The following is an 18,779-nucleotide window of genomic DNA, read 5'->3' as shown; positions in this document are numbered from 1 at the left end:
CAGCTTCCTTCATGATCCATGGGATGCCCTTTGACATGGGTGTCTGACCGAGGTCCTCAATGTGTCCTCGTTTTGGAAGAAAGTTTGGCTTATTGGAGGCACTGCCAGTGGGACATTTTTTGTTGGATTGCCTCAAAAGTAAAGCTAAGGTACGTTAGTGAAATTAAGGATTTTAAACTCAGGCTGTGAAGGTAAATGCAGGTCTCTTTTATGTAGGAAACCCATGCAAAAAAAAAACTAGTCACAAATTTGATCATGTTGGTATGAGTATATGTTGTATTATGTGATTCCTACAGTATAAAATATATACTAACGTCATAGAAACGTTCTAACCACTGTGTTCACCACTATGGTTAGATTGATTTGATTCGTTTAGATCAGTGTTTCTCAAAGTGTGGTCCGGGGACCACTGGTGGTCCGCAAGCTATACCAAGTGGTCCGCGGGCAGACGTGGTAAAATATAATATAGATGAGTTTGTGCAATATTGAACCAACTTGTATGTAAATCCAAACAGTTCTGCAACACTGTGTAAGCTATGCCAGTTTAAATCATATGAGTCCTGACACAATAAGCAAGGTGCCAAGATAATAAGCAAGGTTGTTCAGTGAGTATGTCTATTGTGTAATATACTGTTGAAGTAGGTCTACTGTTTTTTTTATTTTTTAGCTAGGTGGTCCGTGAAGTTTCTATTTATTGTTTAAGTGGTCCTTGGTCTGAAAAAGTTTGAGAAACACTGGTTTAGATCCAGTGAAATTACTACCTTGGCAATGCCACGTCATGGCTTTGGTACTCAAGCAAGCATGGGACATAGCCTACTGGAAATCTAATGACTTAAAGGAGAAGTTTGGTGTGATATTGACCTAAAGTGTGTTGAAACATAATACCGAGTGTGAACTTTTGTCTCATAGCTCATCTCAGCTTGTCCCCTGCACTCCGAAATCTGACACTAGTTAGCCGATGCTACCAACAGGTTTTCGTTGGGGGTGCCTCGGGTATCGGACTAGCCATGCAAATAAACCACTGTTTTACACCATTTACGAGGCTCAAAGTAGCTCCACAATTCATTGGTAGACTTCCGAGGGCCCTGACATTTAAAATGAGACATTGAGAACTTTGAAAAAGCACTGGTAGTTTATTAGACGATTTATACAGACAGTACCTTCAGGAAGTTTACCGTTTGCTGCCATCTTGAATTTAGTCACGATAAGTCGAGCAACGAGTATGAATGAACAGGTATTATAAGGGATCAGATTCCAAAAATAATTCCGTGGAAATGCATGGATTCCAGTTGCTTTCAGTAGCAGCAACTGGAATGCATGTGTAACGGAGTAAAAAGAGTTGCTAGTTAAATTATATTAAAATTGATGCAACTACGCCATCTAGAGGCAGGTTGATTCAGTGTGACAGTGGGATTCGCGTTGTGTTTACCCAGACTGGAGATTACGAGATACTGGGTAAGTCACGCAATTTGGGAGGTCTGGGATAAACAATGTTTTCTTGTAATTCTAAGTGCATATGTCTCGTATTTTGTCATGTAATGTACTTAAAATGATTTCAGTTAACTATTTTGAGTTCAGTTGATGATTTATGCGTCTTGTAAAGTCATGTTTTAGAGACTTGCAACAAAGCATATTTCCATGTGAACTACCGTGCTAATTGTCACTTGCTTTACATGTTATTTAGATTGTTGTCCTGAGATCTATTTGCTGAACCCACAATTCCACACTGTCATACTTTGTTCCAGGTAACTATAGAGCATCACAGTCCCGCCCCTCCTCCGAGAGAGCTTAGTTTCCGGAAGTAAATTTCCCATTAATTTCTCCCATTGACGTTTTGGAAAAATCCGTATCTAAAGAGTTTTAGAGCATGTCTTAGGCTAATCAGCTACGGCGTAACTCATAAGCATACAACATATCATTTCGAGTGAAAAAACGAAGAGAAAGTCCAAAAAAAGTCAAAGGTACAAGACTGTGTACATATTTTTTATTTCCGAGCGAAGGAACTACTCATCCCATAAACCACCGCGCCTCACTGAAAAATATATAAGCAGCACGAACCAGCGCGAAATCATTTCCAACCATGTTTCCAACCGGCGACAGCACGCGAACCCTTTCCTCCAAACTATGATTTTTATATAGTTAATAGCAGTTATTTTCAGGAGTAATCGTGTAAATAATAGTGTTTTGGTATTGAATGTTTTACCATCGTGTATTTTATATCGTGTGTGTGAAACCGGTTAACGTTAGCAACATTGTGCAGTGCTTCATATCTGACTGCCATCCTGATGCATGGACCGGTGCATGGTCTGCTCTTGGACCACCATATTCAGTTTATTAACTTGCTGTGAATTATTACACAAAATGTTCATTAAATGTACGAAGAAGTATTTCAAGGTTAATGATTGATGATATGGCTCGTACAGCATGAAGGCTACAGTAGCCTAGCTAATGTTAACTTATATCAGATATTCTAAAACCTACCCACTATACGATCACACACTGTTTTTTTTTGTTTCATAGATATATCATATACATTTGCAACTAGCACAAATACATTCAAGTATTTGTGCTAGTAGCGTTTACCCAGACTGGAGATTACGAGATACTGGATTGTTGTCCCGAGATCTATTTGCTGAACAGTAGAATGGAGTAACCCGTCACATGCATTTCCACGGAATTTTTTTTGGAATCGGATCCCTTATCATCAAGTCTACCAATGAAGTGTGGAGCTACTTTGAGCCTTGTAAATGGTGTAAAACAGTGATTTATTTGCATGGCTAGTCCGATGCCTGAGGCACCCCCATTGAAAACCTGTTGGTAGCACCGGCTAACTAGCGCCAGATTTCGGAGTGCAGGGGACAAGCCGAGATGAGCTATGAGACAGTGGTATCTATATTTGGGGCCTAGTGGAGCTAGATAGGTAGGGCCTAGATTTAATTTGAGACAGCTGACTGAAATTTCATCAGTAGCCTGCAATGGATAGTTGTTGCAATGACAATTCAACTGCAGAAACAGTATATTGAGGTCAATCCACATAACACAATGCATACAGCTTTCAATGGAACTTTTATACTCAATATAAGTTCTGCCCTCACCAAAAAAGCCCCCACCACCTCCCACACAGATCTGAATTTAACCCCTGCATTAAGGATAAATATACAATTCTCAGCAGCTTTCAGAAATGTTCATGGTCATTATGTAGTTTACCTCCATGTATTGTAGAACAAGAGAGGGATATTGAGTCCCACTGTCAGCCACTCCTGAGCACAAAGGAACATGATGCAAAAAAGGCTATGAATGGCAAACTCTGGGAGGACCAGCTGGAACAAACAAGAAAAAAAAAAGCTTTTATTTGGATCCATAAGCAAAAGCAGTAAGACAAGATCCAAATACTTTGGGAACAGTCACTGTCAAGGTAAAGATTTTCATGACCCTCATATTTGTACCAATATATTCTGAAGGTTACCACTTATAACACAGAACAATGATACTGTGGTATCTAAGCTAATCGAGGTGTCGAGGTCTCACGATATACGGAATTGAGATTGAGAACGGGTCTGGGGAACCTTTCATTTACTTACAATTTCCAAGCGGTGTAACTAGCAGTGAAATTCAGCTGAAATTGGTACATTGAACTCTTACCAAAACTCTTACCAAAGTGGAAGTACAGCAATTACATCTTCCTTGTAAATGAAGGTTTTAAATGCAGTTGTTTACTCATTTCTCTGTCTGTAAAAAATTGACAACTGCATTATCTCTGAGAGCCCAACTGTTAAAAATCTTGGTGTTACTTTTGACTCTAATCTTACTTTCCAGCCCCATATCAAAGCGGTCACTCGATCCGCTTTCTACCATCCAGGCAATATTGCTAAGATTAGATCCATGTTATCTCTCCGTGATGCCGAAACACTGATTCATGCTTTTGTGTCGTCAAGACTTGATTATTGCAATGCCTTATTCTCTGGTCTCCCAGCAAGTACAACACGAAGCCTCCAACTTGTCCAGAACACTGCAGCTAGAGTCTTAATGAAAGTGAAGAAATACAGTCACATTACACCAGTCCTAGCTTCTCTTCTCTGGCTGCCAATACAAGCCAGATCCGATTTTAAAATCCTTCTTTTAACATACAAAGCCTTGCATAATCTTGCACCTGTTTACCTGAGCGAGCTCCTTAAGCCCTACACACCATCACGTGCGCATGCGCTCTATGAGTGCTGGCCATCTTATTGTTCCATCCGTAAAGAAAAAATCAGCTGGACACAGGTCGCGTACCCAGGTTTGGACACAGTTTTGCTTACCGTGCACCTACACTCTGGAATAGCCTCCCTTTACATGTCAGAGAATCGGGCTCTGTGGACTGATCCAGAGTAAAAACCTTTCTTTTTCCCCCAACATTTTGGTCAACCACTAGCTCTTTGATCACCCTTGCTTCACTGACTCTGCTGCTTTATTGTTCCAGGGGATATGTACTGTCTTTACTGTCTCATACAGTTTTTATTGTTGTTTATTGTATGTTTTGTCTTACTTATTTATTCATTCATGTTTTTATTCCAATTGTTTTATTCCACTATACAATTTTAATTTAGAATTTTGTTTTGTCTTAATTTTATCATTTGTATTGTTTAGGTTTTGAGACCATGGCAATGGTGATATTACACTATAAATATCAATAAATTGAATTGAATTTCCAAATAATATACACATCCATATAGTTTAACACTGATGCCATCAGCACAGTCATTGGTTGTGTTGCACAGCACTGCTAACGGCACACCTCTGTCTGTCATCATATAAAGCCCACTCATGCCAAATAAGCAGTTTTGATTCCTATTTCTGAGTTTCCTGGTTCCTAGGTTTTTGGTGATTAAGAATTTAGTTACAATGGAAAGGTCTAGACCTACAGATCAATTTCAAATTTGCTACCAGGTTTGTCTGGGTTCACTCAGGCTAGAGGCTAGAACTCCACAACACAAAGCGGCTTCCTGCAGCAAGTTCATTAATTCCGTATGTCGGGACACCTTGAAGGTCATTATCCTGCTTACACCCTGGTTGCCACTCGTGTGTTTAGGAAATAGGCATGCATGTATAGCACACAAGGGGAAACATGGTTTAGTGTGAAAAACACGCCAACCCGTTTAGTTTGTTGTCTTTAGTCACAGACAATGATGGTGGGTAGCCAATTCCACCTCTTTATAAGCCCTCTTAAAGCAATACAATGACAGGATTCATTGCATCAATCTTCAAGGTCATTTAGCGCTAATATGGTACCCAGTAACCAACTAAAAGGGTAATGATTCTAACTAATCAATAATGTTACAGTGCAAATCAGGAATTCCGGAAGCACATTGGCAATGTCAGAGACTTTATGCTCCGTTGGAGTTTGAAGCTGTAACAACTGCATTGTGTTGCTTTAAGCTTGCTAACTGCTCTATTTGCTTGCTAGTAGAGTTTGGTAGGTGACCTCCATCAGTGGATTCGCATTTTGCATGTTCTGGTACCACTTTACAATAAGGTGTGTTAACAAATCATTTACAAGCTATTACTAAATGGTAATTAGATAAGAGTTTGGTTCCAAAACGCTATATCCTCCATTTGAATGAATTTTTTAAGCATTTTTTTACATTTTGTTTTCCAGCTAATTTCAGTGCAACAAGAGTAATTGTTATTTGATGTATCAAAACAACAATTGTATTGATATTACCTGAAATACACAAATAAATAAAAATGATTAATGTTTTTGAAATTGGAGATATAGGGCTGTATTTTGGGCCACCAGCGCATGGCGTAATACTCGTTATTCACCCGCGGAAAGTTGAATTCGGTATTTTGCACGTTTATTTTTTAAGCATTGCGCCCAGGGGTGTGGCAATTAACAACCTAGGGAGGGACCTAGCGCGTTGTCTAAAAATCGCTATCATACACCACCTAAACCTGGTCAGAAGTCAATGGCGAGTTGTTCATATGCTATTTTAAGAGCGCATGTCAACAGTCATATTGGCAGGTGCACGCACCATCCTTCTATCATTCATGAACGCACACCAGCGCACGTCCATGCAAAGCATTACAAATTGGACGATTACAATGGGAAACATAATTAGAATAAAGATATTACGAAATACTGTACATCTCATAATGAGTAGTTATTCACCATCATTTGCAAATTGGTAATGACGGTTAAAAGTGATTAGGGGAGAGGCGAGAGACACGTATGGAGCACAGCTGAAGACGCACTGTCACGAGATATAAGCAACTCCTCTGCAGGATAAATGTTGTTTTATTCAGTCATTTGAGCAACATTAGGGTAAGTGTTGCTTTTTCCAGCCTATGTTTTCGATGGTAACCCATTGTCAGTCAATAGTGAAAGTAACTGCATATAACTGTCTTGTCGTTGACTGACTCCTTGGTGAAGTTAGTTTCACTTTGCCAATGAGTTCAAATAATAGACGAGTGCAAATGCGTGAAGGCTATGCTAGATTTTAGTAAAGCATGGTTTAAGAATGACTATTCCATACGGTCTTGCAAGCAGCCTCCTTCAAATGCGCCGTTGAATGCCAAAATACCGATGCATTTATTTGACATATCGCGCGTTGCGCTGTTAAAGGGAATGACAGATGTCATTCTCATTGGTTTAAAATGATGTTACGCCCCAAACACACCCATATGACTGATTAAAAGACCTAGGAACACCTTGTTACGCCATGCGCTCCACTTTTGAGAACGAAACCCCTCCCAATGTGAACTGGACATCCTACTAAATTTGAATATACTTTTGACGAGTGACGATGCACTTTAGAATGTCATGATAGGGCCCATAGTGTTTTTGAACCAAACACTTCTAAAGTAGTTTATAAGTCACATAAAAGAACATATTGCAAATGCATTCACAAGTTATTAATAATGATTAATTATGTTTTTATGAGCCATTAGGTAAGGCATAATGGACAATACAGCGTTTGGTTCACAGAAATTAAGACACGTTTGAGGTTGTAAAATGGCCCCGACACGCAGCGGAGGGGTGTTTAAACCTTGTAAGTGCGTTCATTTTTGTGAACCAAACGCTGTGGAGTCCATTATTCTGCTTATTCTACTGTTGCCACTTGTGTTGTGTTTATTTCCTATTATAATTTAACGTTTTAATCTCTAAAACTGTCTTGTTTGTACAGTAGAACTACTTCTTTCCGACACATATCAACTAATTTCTCAACTTGCAGGATAAATTGCTGTCACTATTTCTAAATGGATGTTGCTATGGCCAACAGCCAGTCGTTAGTTCCATCTCTTCCATTGTCAAGCGGGCATATCCCAGGATTCTAATGAGATGTGAATGGCCTCTTGTTTTGTCTATGTCATTATGTCTTGATGTAGCCTGTTCCAACAGGAACGCTGTGCGACTACGCCACTCTGTCTGGCATCTGGCTATTTTTTTGTGTGTGTTTGTAAATTGTATTTTTAAATCCTTTTTTTAAAGTGACCTTAGGTATTTTGAAAGGTGCTTTATAAATAAAATGTATTATTATTATTATTATTATTACAGGGGGGTGGATTAACTCCCGATGCACATAGGGTATAATGCAAATAAAGTTGATGGAAAGGGTTTATTCGCATAGCGTGACGTAATCTTCAGAGAATCTCAGCAATCTCTTGTGCTTTCCAAACATTAGGCAACTTGATGTGCTCTCTTTCTTGTTCACGTAGGATAAAACAAACTAAATACACTAGGGGTGTAAAGATTAACCGATACTAGCGGTATTAGTTTTTAACGTGTAAGATACGGCTACATCGATACGTGAAGCCCCGTATCGAAAAAAAAACTGAAATGAACCAGTCGTTATATCGATTTACTTGTTATGAATCGATTAACAACCTTTTCTGCTCGCTCATACTCTCATTTACGTTCCAAGCAGCGCATTCATCGCACTTCCGGTTTTGAAACTATACGTGGTACGGAATTGTGGGTAATGCAGTTCGTTTTTGGTTACATTCATTGCCCAAAGTTGTCAAATGACCTCATTACCCATACATCTACTGCAACTTAAGCATGTGACAACTTGCACTCGGTCGGCTTTTGTTTTTCGAAATCCAGCGCGAAATTATAGCATTCCTAAACAGCAACGATAGTCTGTAGAGTAGACTTACCTTTGATGAAGGGATTTCCTTAATGTTAAATAATAATTTGGCCCTTGCTGCTAAAACGATGCACAAATTATTAGCCAATGATTTTGTTCATATTCACTCAGACTTGTGGATTTATAGGTTTCTGCATTAGGTCTACTGTTGGAACAAAATAAGCCCAGAGAGTTCATTGATTTGTAGGCCTATTTTATTCTTGTAGGGTAGGCTAGGCTATATAAGAAAAGGCCAAGAGTTTCTTAAGCACTTTTATTTCGGTATTGTCTTACCTCAACAAGGCTACAGCTCCATGAAAACAATCAGATATAACTCTGTATAAAATCTGTGAAAGATCTATAAAGTCTATAAAAATGTATTTTTATGTTGTATTTGGCTGCTGTGTTTGACTGAAATGTAGACTATTCTTTTTTCATTTCAATACAGTATGAAACAAATCTCAGTTTAGATAATCATATTCACACATTTTTTTTGCCTAATTGACAACCATGACTATGATAATTGATAATATAAAATTAATGTGCACCATGAGCAAATGATAAAAAATCTTTCAGAATGCTTTCCATTCTTGAACTGCATCGAATTGCATCGAATCGCATCGCATCGAATCGTACTGAATCGTTTTTTATAAACATGTATCTTTTCTTGTATCGAATCGTGCCCATGTATCTAGATGCGAATCGTATCGTCTTTTACATGAGAGATTCACACCCCTAGAATACACACATTGGTGCATTGGTGTTTCGCAAACAACTCTGTATTCGGCACAAGTCGCAAGTTTATACAACTAGTGCAGTGCCCGTTCAAACATGCCATTCCTGAAGAAAACCTGTAGCCCAATTACATGCCCAAAGGTATGCCTGCTTTAAAAATAGGATGATAGGGAAACATCATTCCAGCTAAGCATTCAATAATGAATACTGAATATTATATTAGCCTATAATTAATGTGGCCTCTAATAAATGTGTAATAAATTTAGGCATGGCTGCATGTGACATTTCTACAGATCAGAATGACATAAGCCTAACAACTGTTTTGAGTTAAGGCTAAATGTGTATTAAGCTTACTGAATAACGTCCTAATACTGAAGACAAACCATTTTGTGGAATGATGCATCATTGTTTGAAATTTGCAACGATGTGACTCAAAAACAGTCTTTAGCATAAGTGACGTCACTCAGTCTGCCACTTGTTGTCTACATAGGTGCCAACTATCACGCATTGGCCGTGAGACACACGCATTTGATTAGTTTCACACACTCACACGCCACACCCCCGATTTCTCACGCTGAAGTGTCAACACGGTCGGTCAAATGCCTGAAAAATGAGTTTAGCCTATCTATAGATCTACCTGTTGAGCCACGGTTATGCTTTCAGAGACGGTGAGAGGGTTCAAGAGCACCCCCTGTCTGTGGAATTTCTACATTTTCTCTCATTTGCGATGCTACTTCAGAAGCCATCCCAGGCGCATTCCCCCCGCATTTCCCCGGCTTCAGGTATGTCGAGTATTATTGAGTATTTTTCACGCTGAAGTGTCAACCTGGTAAGTCAAATACCTGGCAGATGAGGTTCAACTAAACTAAACCTATACATATGATATCACACATCATGTGAACGTGCGGAATCTAAGCTTTCCAATGATATAGCGCCAAGTTGCTGTGATAAATGGTTCACGAGAAAATTAACATTGAACCGACGTGCAATTTAGGCTAATCATATTTGCATTTTGCACACAGTGCACACCCATTACTCTCGGTTTAATATTTCACTAACCCTTCACACAACACGTGGCAAACCCAATATCACAATAAACAGCAAACCGTGCCGAATACGAGGATATAAAGCATGCCTCTGTGCAATAAGTGGAGTAATCCGGTTTTGAAATTGCAACACATTTCTACATAGCCTCATTGGGGCGAAATTATAATGTAATCTAATGTAAACTATTTGTCAGTAGGCCTACATACATTTTTGTAAATTGCTCAGCCATAGATTATCCCACTATCATGGTTCTTATATTGTCAGGTTCCAGCCAATCCCATTACAGATACATGAATATATTTATATTGGCATGCTTCCTAGTGACATTAATGCAAAAATATGAAGAAAATCAAATAACGAGACACAAATGTTGATATAAAGCCTGACATAAGCCATATGCAAACATTCACATCATGCAGATATTGGTACATCCTGAAAAAGGAATAGCATGTAGGCTATAGGCTATGGCCATTACAATGACCAATATATTATCTTAAATAAACTAGCTGAATAACACAGGTGACCACTTCTGCATAATTTCATGGAGTGCTGAAATGTACACACATTTTTGAACATTTCTGAACTGTGAAATGTAGCATATGTTTTTGTGGTTGTGAACTTATTGCAATATCACCATAACTATCACACCTGTGTGTGCATGGTTATAATTCTGAAGTGCAAAAAAGCTTAGGCTAAATATTTTCATAAAAATAAGCAAGTCTGACCTCTGAATTTATTTTGAAAGTGCACCTGATTGATAACCTGGCGGGCCATCCTATATCATTGAAATGTATAGTCTGGAATCGAACCATTCACCTCGCTTAATCCAAGGGGCGGGCAGAGAATTGTCTTTCAAACTGCCTAGGCATGCAATAGGCCAGCGCTACGACCATATATCCGTATCCGGTCGGCAAAACGGCAAATAAAGGAATGACTTAAGTGCATTGTGTTGCTCAACTTTCAAAGAAAAGTCCAACTCCTCCAAAGTTGACGCCAACGCCGATTCAAACAACCGCTCTTCGTTCGCCATAGCCACCTTCCTTGTTGTTCACCGTCGCAGGACTGTCGTTATCCTGTTAAGCCCGCCTTAAGACTCTCTAACAAAATAGAGCGCTGTGATTGGATAACATCCACGGTGTTAGCCAATAGAAATCCTTATGGTTTGCTACTAGACGTACAGGCTGAGCAAATTAATTTGCCGCCGCTAGGGTGCATCTAGATTTCTAGGCTAAGAAAAATGTAGAATGTATGGGGGATTCAAAATTCTGTCCTCTACTCAGTGATAAAAACATAATCCATGTGTCACCTTTTGTTCAAAAGTTATGATACATTTATTAGACCTTTGCAGACGGCACAAAACATTCAATTTTTTCATACTTGATGCCCTTGTAAGACAAAAAGGCTTATTGTGTGACCATGCTACATGGCAGAGATAAAATATACCCACCATTGTAATCAGGATTACTAGCCCTTTAAAAGTTTGAGTGTAACACACATTGTTTTTAAACAATACCTTCAAAATTCAACATCAAAAAACACAAAAATATAAATTTGTCAATATGAATATTACTTTTCACCTAATTCACCTAATGTAGATTTAGGCTTCTATTTTAATGGTCTGAAACGGAAGTATCTTTGCGCAAAGCGCAAATAGCTTTGTGGGCGGATCTTGGGCGCTGTTGCTATTTTACCAGCGTGATAAATGACTGTTGCGCCTGACGCAAATCTAAAATGGGTTGGTCTGAAGTAGCTACATTACTCATGGGTGTGGTTTGGGCGTAACATGCAATAAACCAATCAGAGCGTCATCTCACATTCCCTTTAACAACAGGTGCGCTTGTTCCATTGCGGATTGCTATTATGATGGCGGATTTGTCGCAGCCAATAGCTGTTCACAGCAAGGACTGTTCAGTTAGGGGCGGTTTCCTATTGATTTTTCTTTTTGACTAAATGTAAATACAGAAATGTCACAAAGACATACTTTCCGATGTTTTGGGCTCACTCTAACTGAATCACTATGAATGAATGAACATCCACTTAGACGCCCCGGGCTCAGCGGACTTTTTGGCCCTGATCCACTCTTTTGACCTCAAACTGGTTCAAAGCCCACCTACTCACAAAGCTGGCAAAGAGCTTGACTTGATCCTCACTCGGAACTGCAGCACAGACACCCTCATAATGACGCCTCTCCATCTTTCTGACCACTTCTTCATCCAGTTCAACGTCAACCTGACAGAACAGCCTCCGGCTCCTCAGCCGATGGTCACGTTCCGCCACAACATCCGGAACCTGTCTCCAACGCACTTTTCCTCTGTGGTTGCCTCCGGTCTACCTCCACTCAACACCTTCTCCTCTCTGGAGGTTAATGAGGCCACAGATTCGCTCTGCTCCACACTGAGCTTTTGTCTAGACGAGCTGTGCCCTCTTACCACAAGGCCAGCTCGATCCAAAAACTCTCATCCATGACTAAATGATACCCTCCGATCGCAGCGCACCAAACTCAGAGCAGCGGAGAGGAAATGGCACAAATCCAAACTAACTGATGACCTCAAAAACTACCACACACTCCTGACCTCCTTCTCAGCCAGCATCACTGCTGCTAAGATGGCTTTCTACAATGACAAAATCAACAGCGCTACAGACACTCGAAAACTTTTCTCAACCTTCAAATCGCTACTCAACCCTCAGCTGCCTCCTCCTCCATCCAGCCTTACTGCGGATACCCTTGCCTCATTTTTTACAAACAAAGTGGCGGCAATCAGCAGTCAATTCTCTACATGCCCACACAACGCATCAGACTCAGATACCGCACTCCTACAACCTCTAGGGGCTGCTGGAACATCTTTTTCAGCATTCGCGCCTCTCTCCGAGAGTGAAGTATCTAGACTCCTGACATGTAGCCGTCCTACCACATGCTCGCTGGATCCTATACCTACGAGCCTACTTCAGTGCATCAGCCCGACCATCGCACCAGCTATCACACATGTGATCAATGCCTCGCTAACCTCCGGCACATTTCCAACAGCGTTCAAAATGGCCCAGGTAACACCGTTACTTAAGAAAGCTTCTCTCAACCCTGCTCAAGTCGAGAACTACCGCCCTGTCTCACTCCTGCCTTTCCTATCCAAAAGCATTGAACAAGCAGTCTCCAAACAGGTCTCTGATATCTCTTTTCCACCAAGGCAGTTCTAGTGCTGGTTCGGAGTCAGTGCCAAATATCGAACCGGTTCTTTGCTTTTCCACGCAAATAAACCTGGTTCTGGGCCAACAAAACAGGTTCCAGCTCAGCACCAACTCTGAACTGGTCTAGAGATAAGAACCGGTTACGTCAGGTGCTGGGGGAGATCGTGACGTACCTAAAACAAAATCTTTGCGACGCCATTTTTTTTAAACACTGGTCAGCTGTTAACGTTTGCTCAGCTGTTAACGTACTTTGGGTAGAACTAATGGACGGAAAACAGAAACAACCGTGGTCTGTGGAGGAAACAAACTGTCTGCTGGCTTTGTGGTCCTCCACATTAATTCAAAGTAAATTGGAAGGAGCTGTGCGGACAAAACCAATCTTTGAAAAGCTAGAAAATAAAATGTCTATAGCGGGTTACCAGAGGAGTGTAGACCAGTTGATAAACAAAATTAAAAAATTAAAAAAAGATTATCGGGACCAAAAAAGGGAGCTTGGGCGAAGTGGTAGCGGTCGTCAACGAAGATCCCCACATTTCGACGTCCTGGACTCCATACTTGGGGACCGGCCGGCATGCCAAACCACCGGGGCACTGAACTCTGCCACAGCCTTGTTAGAGGCTAGGTGAATGGAGAGGCAGAAAATTCCAATGCTTCAGGTGGGTCTTATATTTCATATGTTTCAATGTCACTCATGTTTTTTTAAAACTGTGTAGCCAGCTATGTATGTATTGTTACAATGTTATAGTTAGGTGACGACAACAAGCAAAATGTAGCAAGCTACTACCGCTAGCAAACTTAGCCTACTTGGTTACCTTGGTTACAGTTGCTAAAAGTTAACGTTTTCATAAGGCATTTACTAACGTTATGACTGCATTACAAAAAGCCGAAATTTGAATAAGTGTGTTGGACTTTTGGAATTTCAGTCTGTGCTTTCAAACTCTGATCCCTGTTTTGGTTGTTTAGAGTTGTCTGTCACTGGTGAGGAAGGGGATGTTGATGACACGGAGCTACCACCACCACCACCACCACAGGACTGCAGCTCACCGCGTCAGGTACCATCTGCCTCCGTGTCATCACGGCAAGCCAAACGAGGTAAAATATTTTGTGCTATGTATTCCGTGTTTCCTTAATGTGTAGGCCTACATGTTATACATTACCTCATTGCGTATATTGTCCAACAAGCATTTAACCTTTACTTACTTACTGCCCTTTATGCCTCCTGCCTCCAAGCATTTAACCTAGTTTCTTAAAATGAAGGGTCAGTATGTCCTACTGAAACGGTAGATTATGGTCAACATGCAGGTGCATTGTTTGCAGATTTTGTTAGAAATTGTTAAATTATGGTGGCAGCCAATGTAAAACAAACTGTAGCTTATCTGCAGTAATGTGTGGAGTTGTACTAGTGCACAGTACAGTACAAGATGTATTTATATTACAGCAACTATGCTCTGGTGGTAGATAGTTTGACATTGTCATCTAATCACACATTTTGGTTTGGTTTGTTTGTTTTCTACACAGCAAAAAGAAAGCGTGACAATGAGGAGCTGTTGGACTACATAGAGAAGGCTGACGATAAGTTCTTGCAGCTCAACAAGGACATGGCAGCAAAGATGGAGGCAGACACAAGCGCTCTGCTTGGGCTCATGGGACGCATGGTGCCAGTGATGGAGGCGCAAGCAAACAAATAGAGAATACTGTTTTTAATTTAATAAATATGTTATTTATTTATTTATTTGATTTGATTGTTAATGCCAATAAACACATGTGTATATATTTCCCAACATTCTCACCCTTCCCTATTCCAAAAAACAGTTTTGAATATGTGAATGTGCCGTGCAAACAAACCTCATTTGGCACAACACACACAGGCACAACCGGTTAAAATAATTTCATGAATGTATTCCACATTAACTACCTATCCAAAATTACAGGGATAAATCAACAGATACTGTACATGTACCACAACACAAAACAGTTAACTGGCAGTAATGACAATCACTCCTCTATACTGAAATAGTTCATTAAGGCTGCTCTAATATCTGCCCCTTCTTGCTCACCATGCTCAGTTAATACCTGATTTGGAGGTTGAATGTCTAACTGCCTATCTCTGCGATCCTCAATGTATCTGTCACCATGCTCTTCACAAATATTATGAAGCACACAGCAGGTCAAGGTAATTTTCTTGCTGAGCTCCAGCTTGCAGTCATTTCTTTTGAGGAGACATCTCCAACGTCCCTTTAACCTTCCAAAAGCCATCTCTACAGCCGAACGCGCACTGCTCAATCTGTAATTGTAGGTGCATTGTTCAGGTGACAGTCTTCCAGTGTCTGAGAAGGGCTTCATAAGCCAATTTTGCAGTGGGTAAGTGGGGTCACCGAGGTTGGACCGAGGTTGGAGGTAGTGTCCAACATTAATGCCAGAGATTATCTTTTTGTTTTGTCCAAGTAATTCCCTATCACTTAGTTGTCCCCACAAATGTGATTGTCTTAGCACTCTTGCATCATGCACACTCCCTGCATAGCCCACACACACATCCCAAAACAGTCCTTTGCCGTCCACAACTCCTTGCAATATAATTGAGTGCCACCCTTTCCTGTTAAAATAGTCACGGGGATACTCCTCGGGTGCAATGATTGGGATGTGGCTTCCATCTATTGCACCAACACACTGTGGCATTCTCCAGCGGTTATTGAAGAAGGTGGCCATTTCAACCAGCTTAGCAGCATCTGGAGTGGTGATGTGTTTAGAGAGCAAGACCCTTATAGCCGAACACAGAAATCCTGAACACAGTTAAACACTGTGCTTATACCTACCCCAAAAAGGTGGCCAATGGTCCTATACTCAATGCCGGCGGTAGCCAGCTTCCAGAGAGCCATTTCTACACATTTTCTAACTGGAACAGCCATACAGTAATTGGTGTTCATTTTGACCATGAGATGCCTGACCTTATGGCATATGTATTCAAATGACTCCCGGGACACTCTAAAGTTTTGAATAAACTGTGTAGGGGTGAAAGCCGGCACAACTGTGTCCCACCAGGTTTGTGATAGGGGGTATGCCCAAAAAGCATGTGTCCTCCTCCTCGTTGCCCTCAGCCTTAATACAATCTGCAAAGGCAACATCCTGTATCATTTGGTTTGTTTACAGGTAGGTTATGGTATTGTGATGAGAAACGGAAATTGTACAGTATTGTACAGTAACGTTATTACATCCACGACACGACTCCCCCCCACCAAGAACACACACCCACCCAAAATAGTCATACGCATACATTTCATTATTTATAATTCCCTTTATGAGTACATGATAATACACTACTTGAACTATGAGCAGTAAGTTAGTAAGTTATAGATGTTGCCATCGCATGCCTGCAAAATGTTATAATAACAGTCAAAACATGCGAAATAAATTACCTTTCTTCTTGAACGTATCCGCTGTCCATAGCGGTCACGAAGAGTTGTCAAAGCGCGTCTCCGAATTCCAGTGTGAATTTGTAAAGCCAGGAGCAAAAGCATTGGTATGTAGTCCTCCATTGTTTATTATGATTGATGACTTCATGACGCGTTGCTAGGACAACGGAGGTGCAAGCAGTGACGTAGACGTAGCCCTACGCTGGCTCGCAGTCTGTGGAAAATCGACTGGTTCTTAGATAATCTGGCGAGTGGAACCAGCACCGAACTGGTATAAGCACCAGCCCAGAACCAGCACCTGGTTCATATTGGTGAAAAAGAGATATGACTTCCTTTTACAGAACAACGTTCTGGATCCAGACTGATTTGGATCCAGAAGGTTGTTCTGTGAAAGGAAGTCATATCTCTTTTTCACCAATATGAAAAAAGCGTTCAAAAGCGGCCACTCTACCGAAACGGCTCTGCTGTCTGTAACAGAAGCCAGGGCGACCGCTCGGTCATCAGTACTCATTCTGCTTGACTTATCGGCTGCCTTTGACACGGTTAATCACCGCATCCTTCTCTCTATACTCGCTAACATGGGAATCTCCGGTTCTGCTCTCTCCTGGTTTGAATCCTACCTCACAGGACGCTCGTTTAACGTATCATGGCTTGGTCAGCTATCTGCACCTCACCATTTCACCACAGGGGTCCCCCAGGGCTCAGTGCTGGGCCCCCTTCTCTTTGCTATCTACACCACGTTCTTGGGACAGATTATCCGTTCGCATTGCTTCTCATACCACTGCTATGCAGACGACACACAGCTCTATCTGTCCTTTCCACCTGATGACCCCTTGGTTTCAGCACAGATCTCAGATTGCCTCTCAGACATAGCTACATGGATGAAGGCACACCACCTCCAGCTGAACCGCTCAAAGACTGAACTGCTGGTCCTCCCAGATAAACCTACCATACACCACGACATCAACATCAAATTTGACTCCCTGTGTGTTTCACCTACCAGGACTGCAAGAAATCTAGGAGTTGTTCTCAACAACCAACTAACCTTCTCAGATCATGTTGCCTCAGTTGCCCTGTCATGCCGTTTCGCACTCTACAATATACGGAAAATCAGGACTTACTTGACTCAAGATGCTACCCAACTTCTGGTTCAGGCAATAGTCATCTCACGACTCGACTACTGCAACGCCCTCCTGATAGGTCTCCCAGCCTGCGCAGTGAAACCCCTTCAGATGTTCCAGAACGCGGCGGCGCGCCTGGTCTACAACCAACCCAAAAGGGCACATGTTACCCCGCTGCTCATCCAGCTACACTGGCTACCTATGGCGGCCTGCATCAAATTCAAGGCTCTAACGCTTGCCTACAAAGTAGTCTCCGGTTCTGCTCCCGCCTACTTGAATGCCCTCACACAGACATACGCTACCTCTAGACCGCTGCGCTCCTCAGACGAACGACGTCTAGCTCTACCACCGGTACGCTCAGGCCAATCCAAACTTTTCTCATCTGTTGTTCCTTGTTGGTGGAACACAATGCCAGTTCCTACAAGGGCAGGAACATCCCTCTCCATCTTCAAAAAACTCCTGAAAACCCAGGTCTTTAGAGAACATCTCCTCTCATAGCACCACTTACAACAAGTCTTGCCGATCATAGCACTTACCAGCCATCTTGAACTGACACGTAACTGTTAAAAACAGCACTCATTAATCCATCCCTGCTTTTAAGTAGTCACTTACTGTACCTGCATACTTATTGCTTGTATAGCATATTGAGACCACACATACTATAGCCAAACCAAGAAAGTTCAGTGGGTGGCAATTATAATACTCCAAAGTAAACTAGGAATTGATTAGTAGCCTAACCATTGACTAAAGGGCATGAACAAAGAGACATTCATTTTTCTGCAAAATATGCATAATTTATTTTAAATATTTTTTGAAACAGTGCTGAGGCATTTGCAACATTAACCTTTTTGCTGGCAAGGTGCTGTTCTCACACTGACTGCCTGCATCCTCGTCATAAAATCGAACCAGTACATTTAGAATCTTATCCATGGTTTTGTCCGTGGCCTCGGTCACTGAGGGTCGGCTTTGGCTGTTGCCCCCTGCAAACATGAGGTGTGTTGAATTGCTCGGACAGCTGCTTGATGACTAGGGTCTAACTCGTGCCGTGGCAGCACTTTATTCCCGCTATTGTAGTTCCATATAATATTTTCCTTGCGCACAAAGTGCAGAAACATGCCCCTTGGTTGCTGGAGTTTTTGACACCAGCTTCCAAAGGGCTTTTCGTCTCTACCCACCTC

General features: G+C 41.3%; 1 protein-coding gene across 1 annotated transcript in view; it reads right to left on the bottom strand.

Annotated features, from left to right (window-relative positions):
- cnih3 (cornichon family AMPA receptor auxiliary protein 3) overlaps positions 1 to 18,779 on the bottom strand; it is a 173,135-nt gene that overhangs the window by 30,615 nt on the left and 123,741 nt on the right. Inside the window, exon 4 of the mRNA XM_076272584.1 lies at positions 3,208 to 3,320. Coding sequence (XP_076128699.1) covers positions 3,208 to 3,320 — 113 coding nt within the window. The remainder of the gene's footprint in view (positions 1 to 3,207; positions 3,321 to 18,779) is intronic.

The sequence above is a fragment of the Alosa pseudoharengus genome, unplaced genomic scaffold, assembly GCF_046254945.1.
Source record: "Alosa pseudoharengus isolate Yale_2024_CS ecotype anadromous, Long Island Sound unplaced genomic scaffold, YU_APseudo_1.1 YU_APseudo_1.1_scf_7, whole genome shotgun sequence".
Taxonomy (NCBI): domain Eukaryota; kingdom Metazoa; phylum Chordata; class Actinopteri; order Clupeiformes; family Clupeidae; genus Alosa; species Alosa pseudoharengus.
Note: the sequence above shows the minus strand (reverse complement) of the source record. Positions and strands in the feature narration are given on the sequence as shown.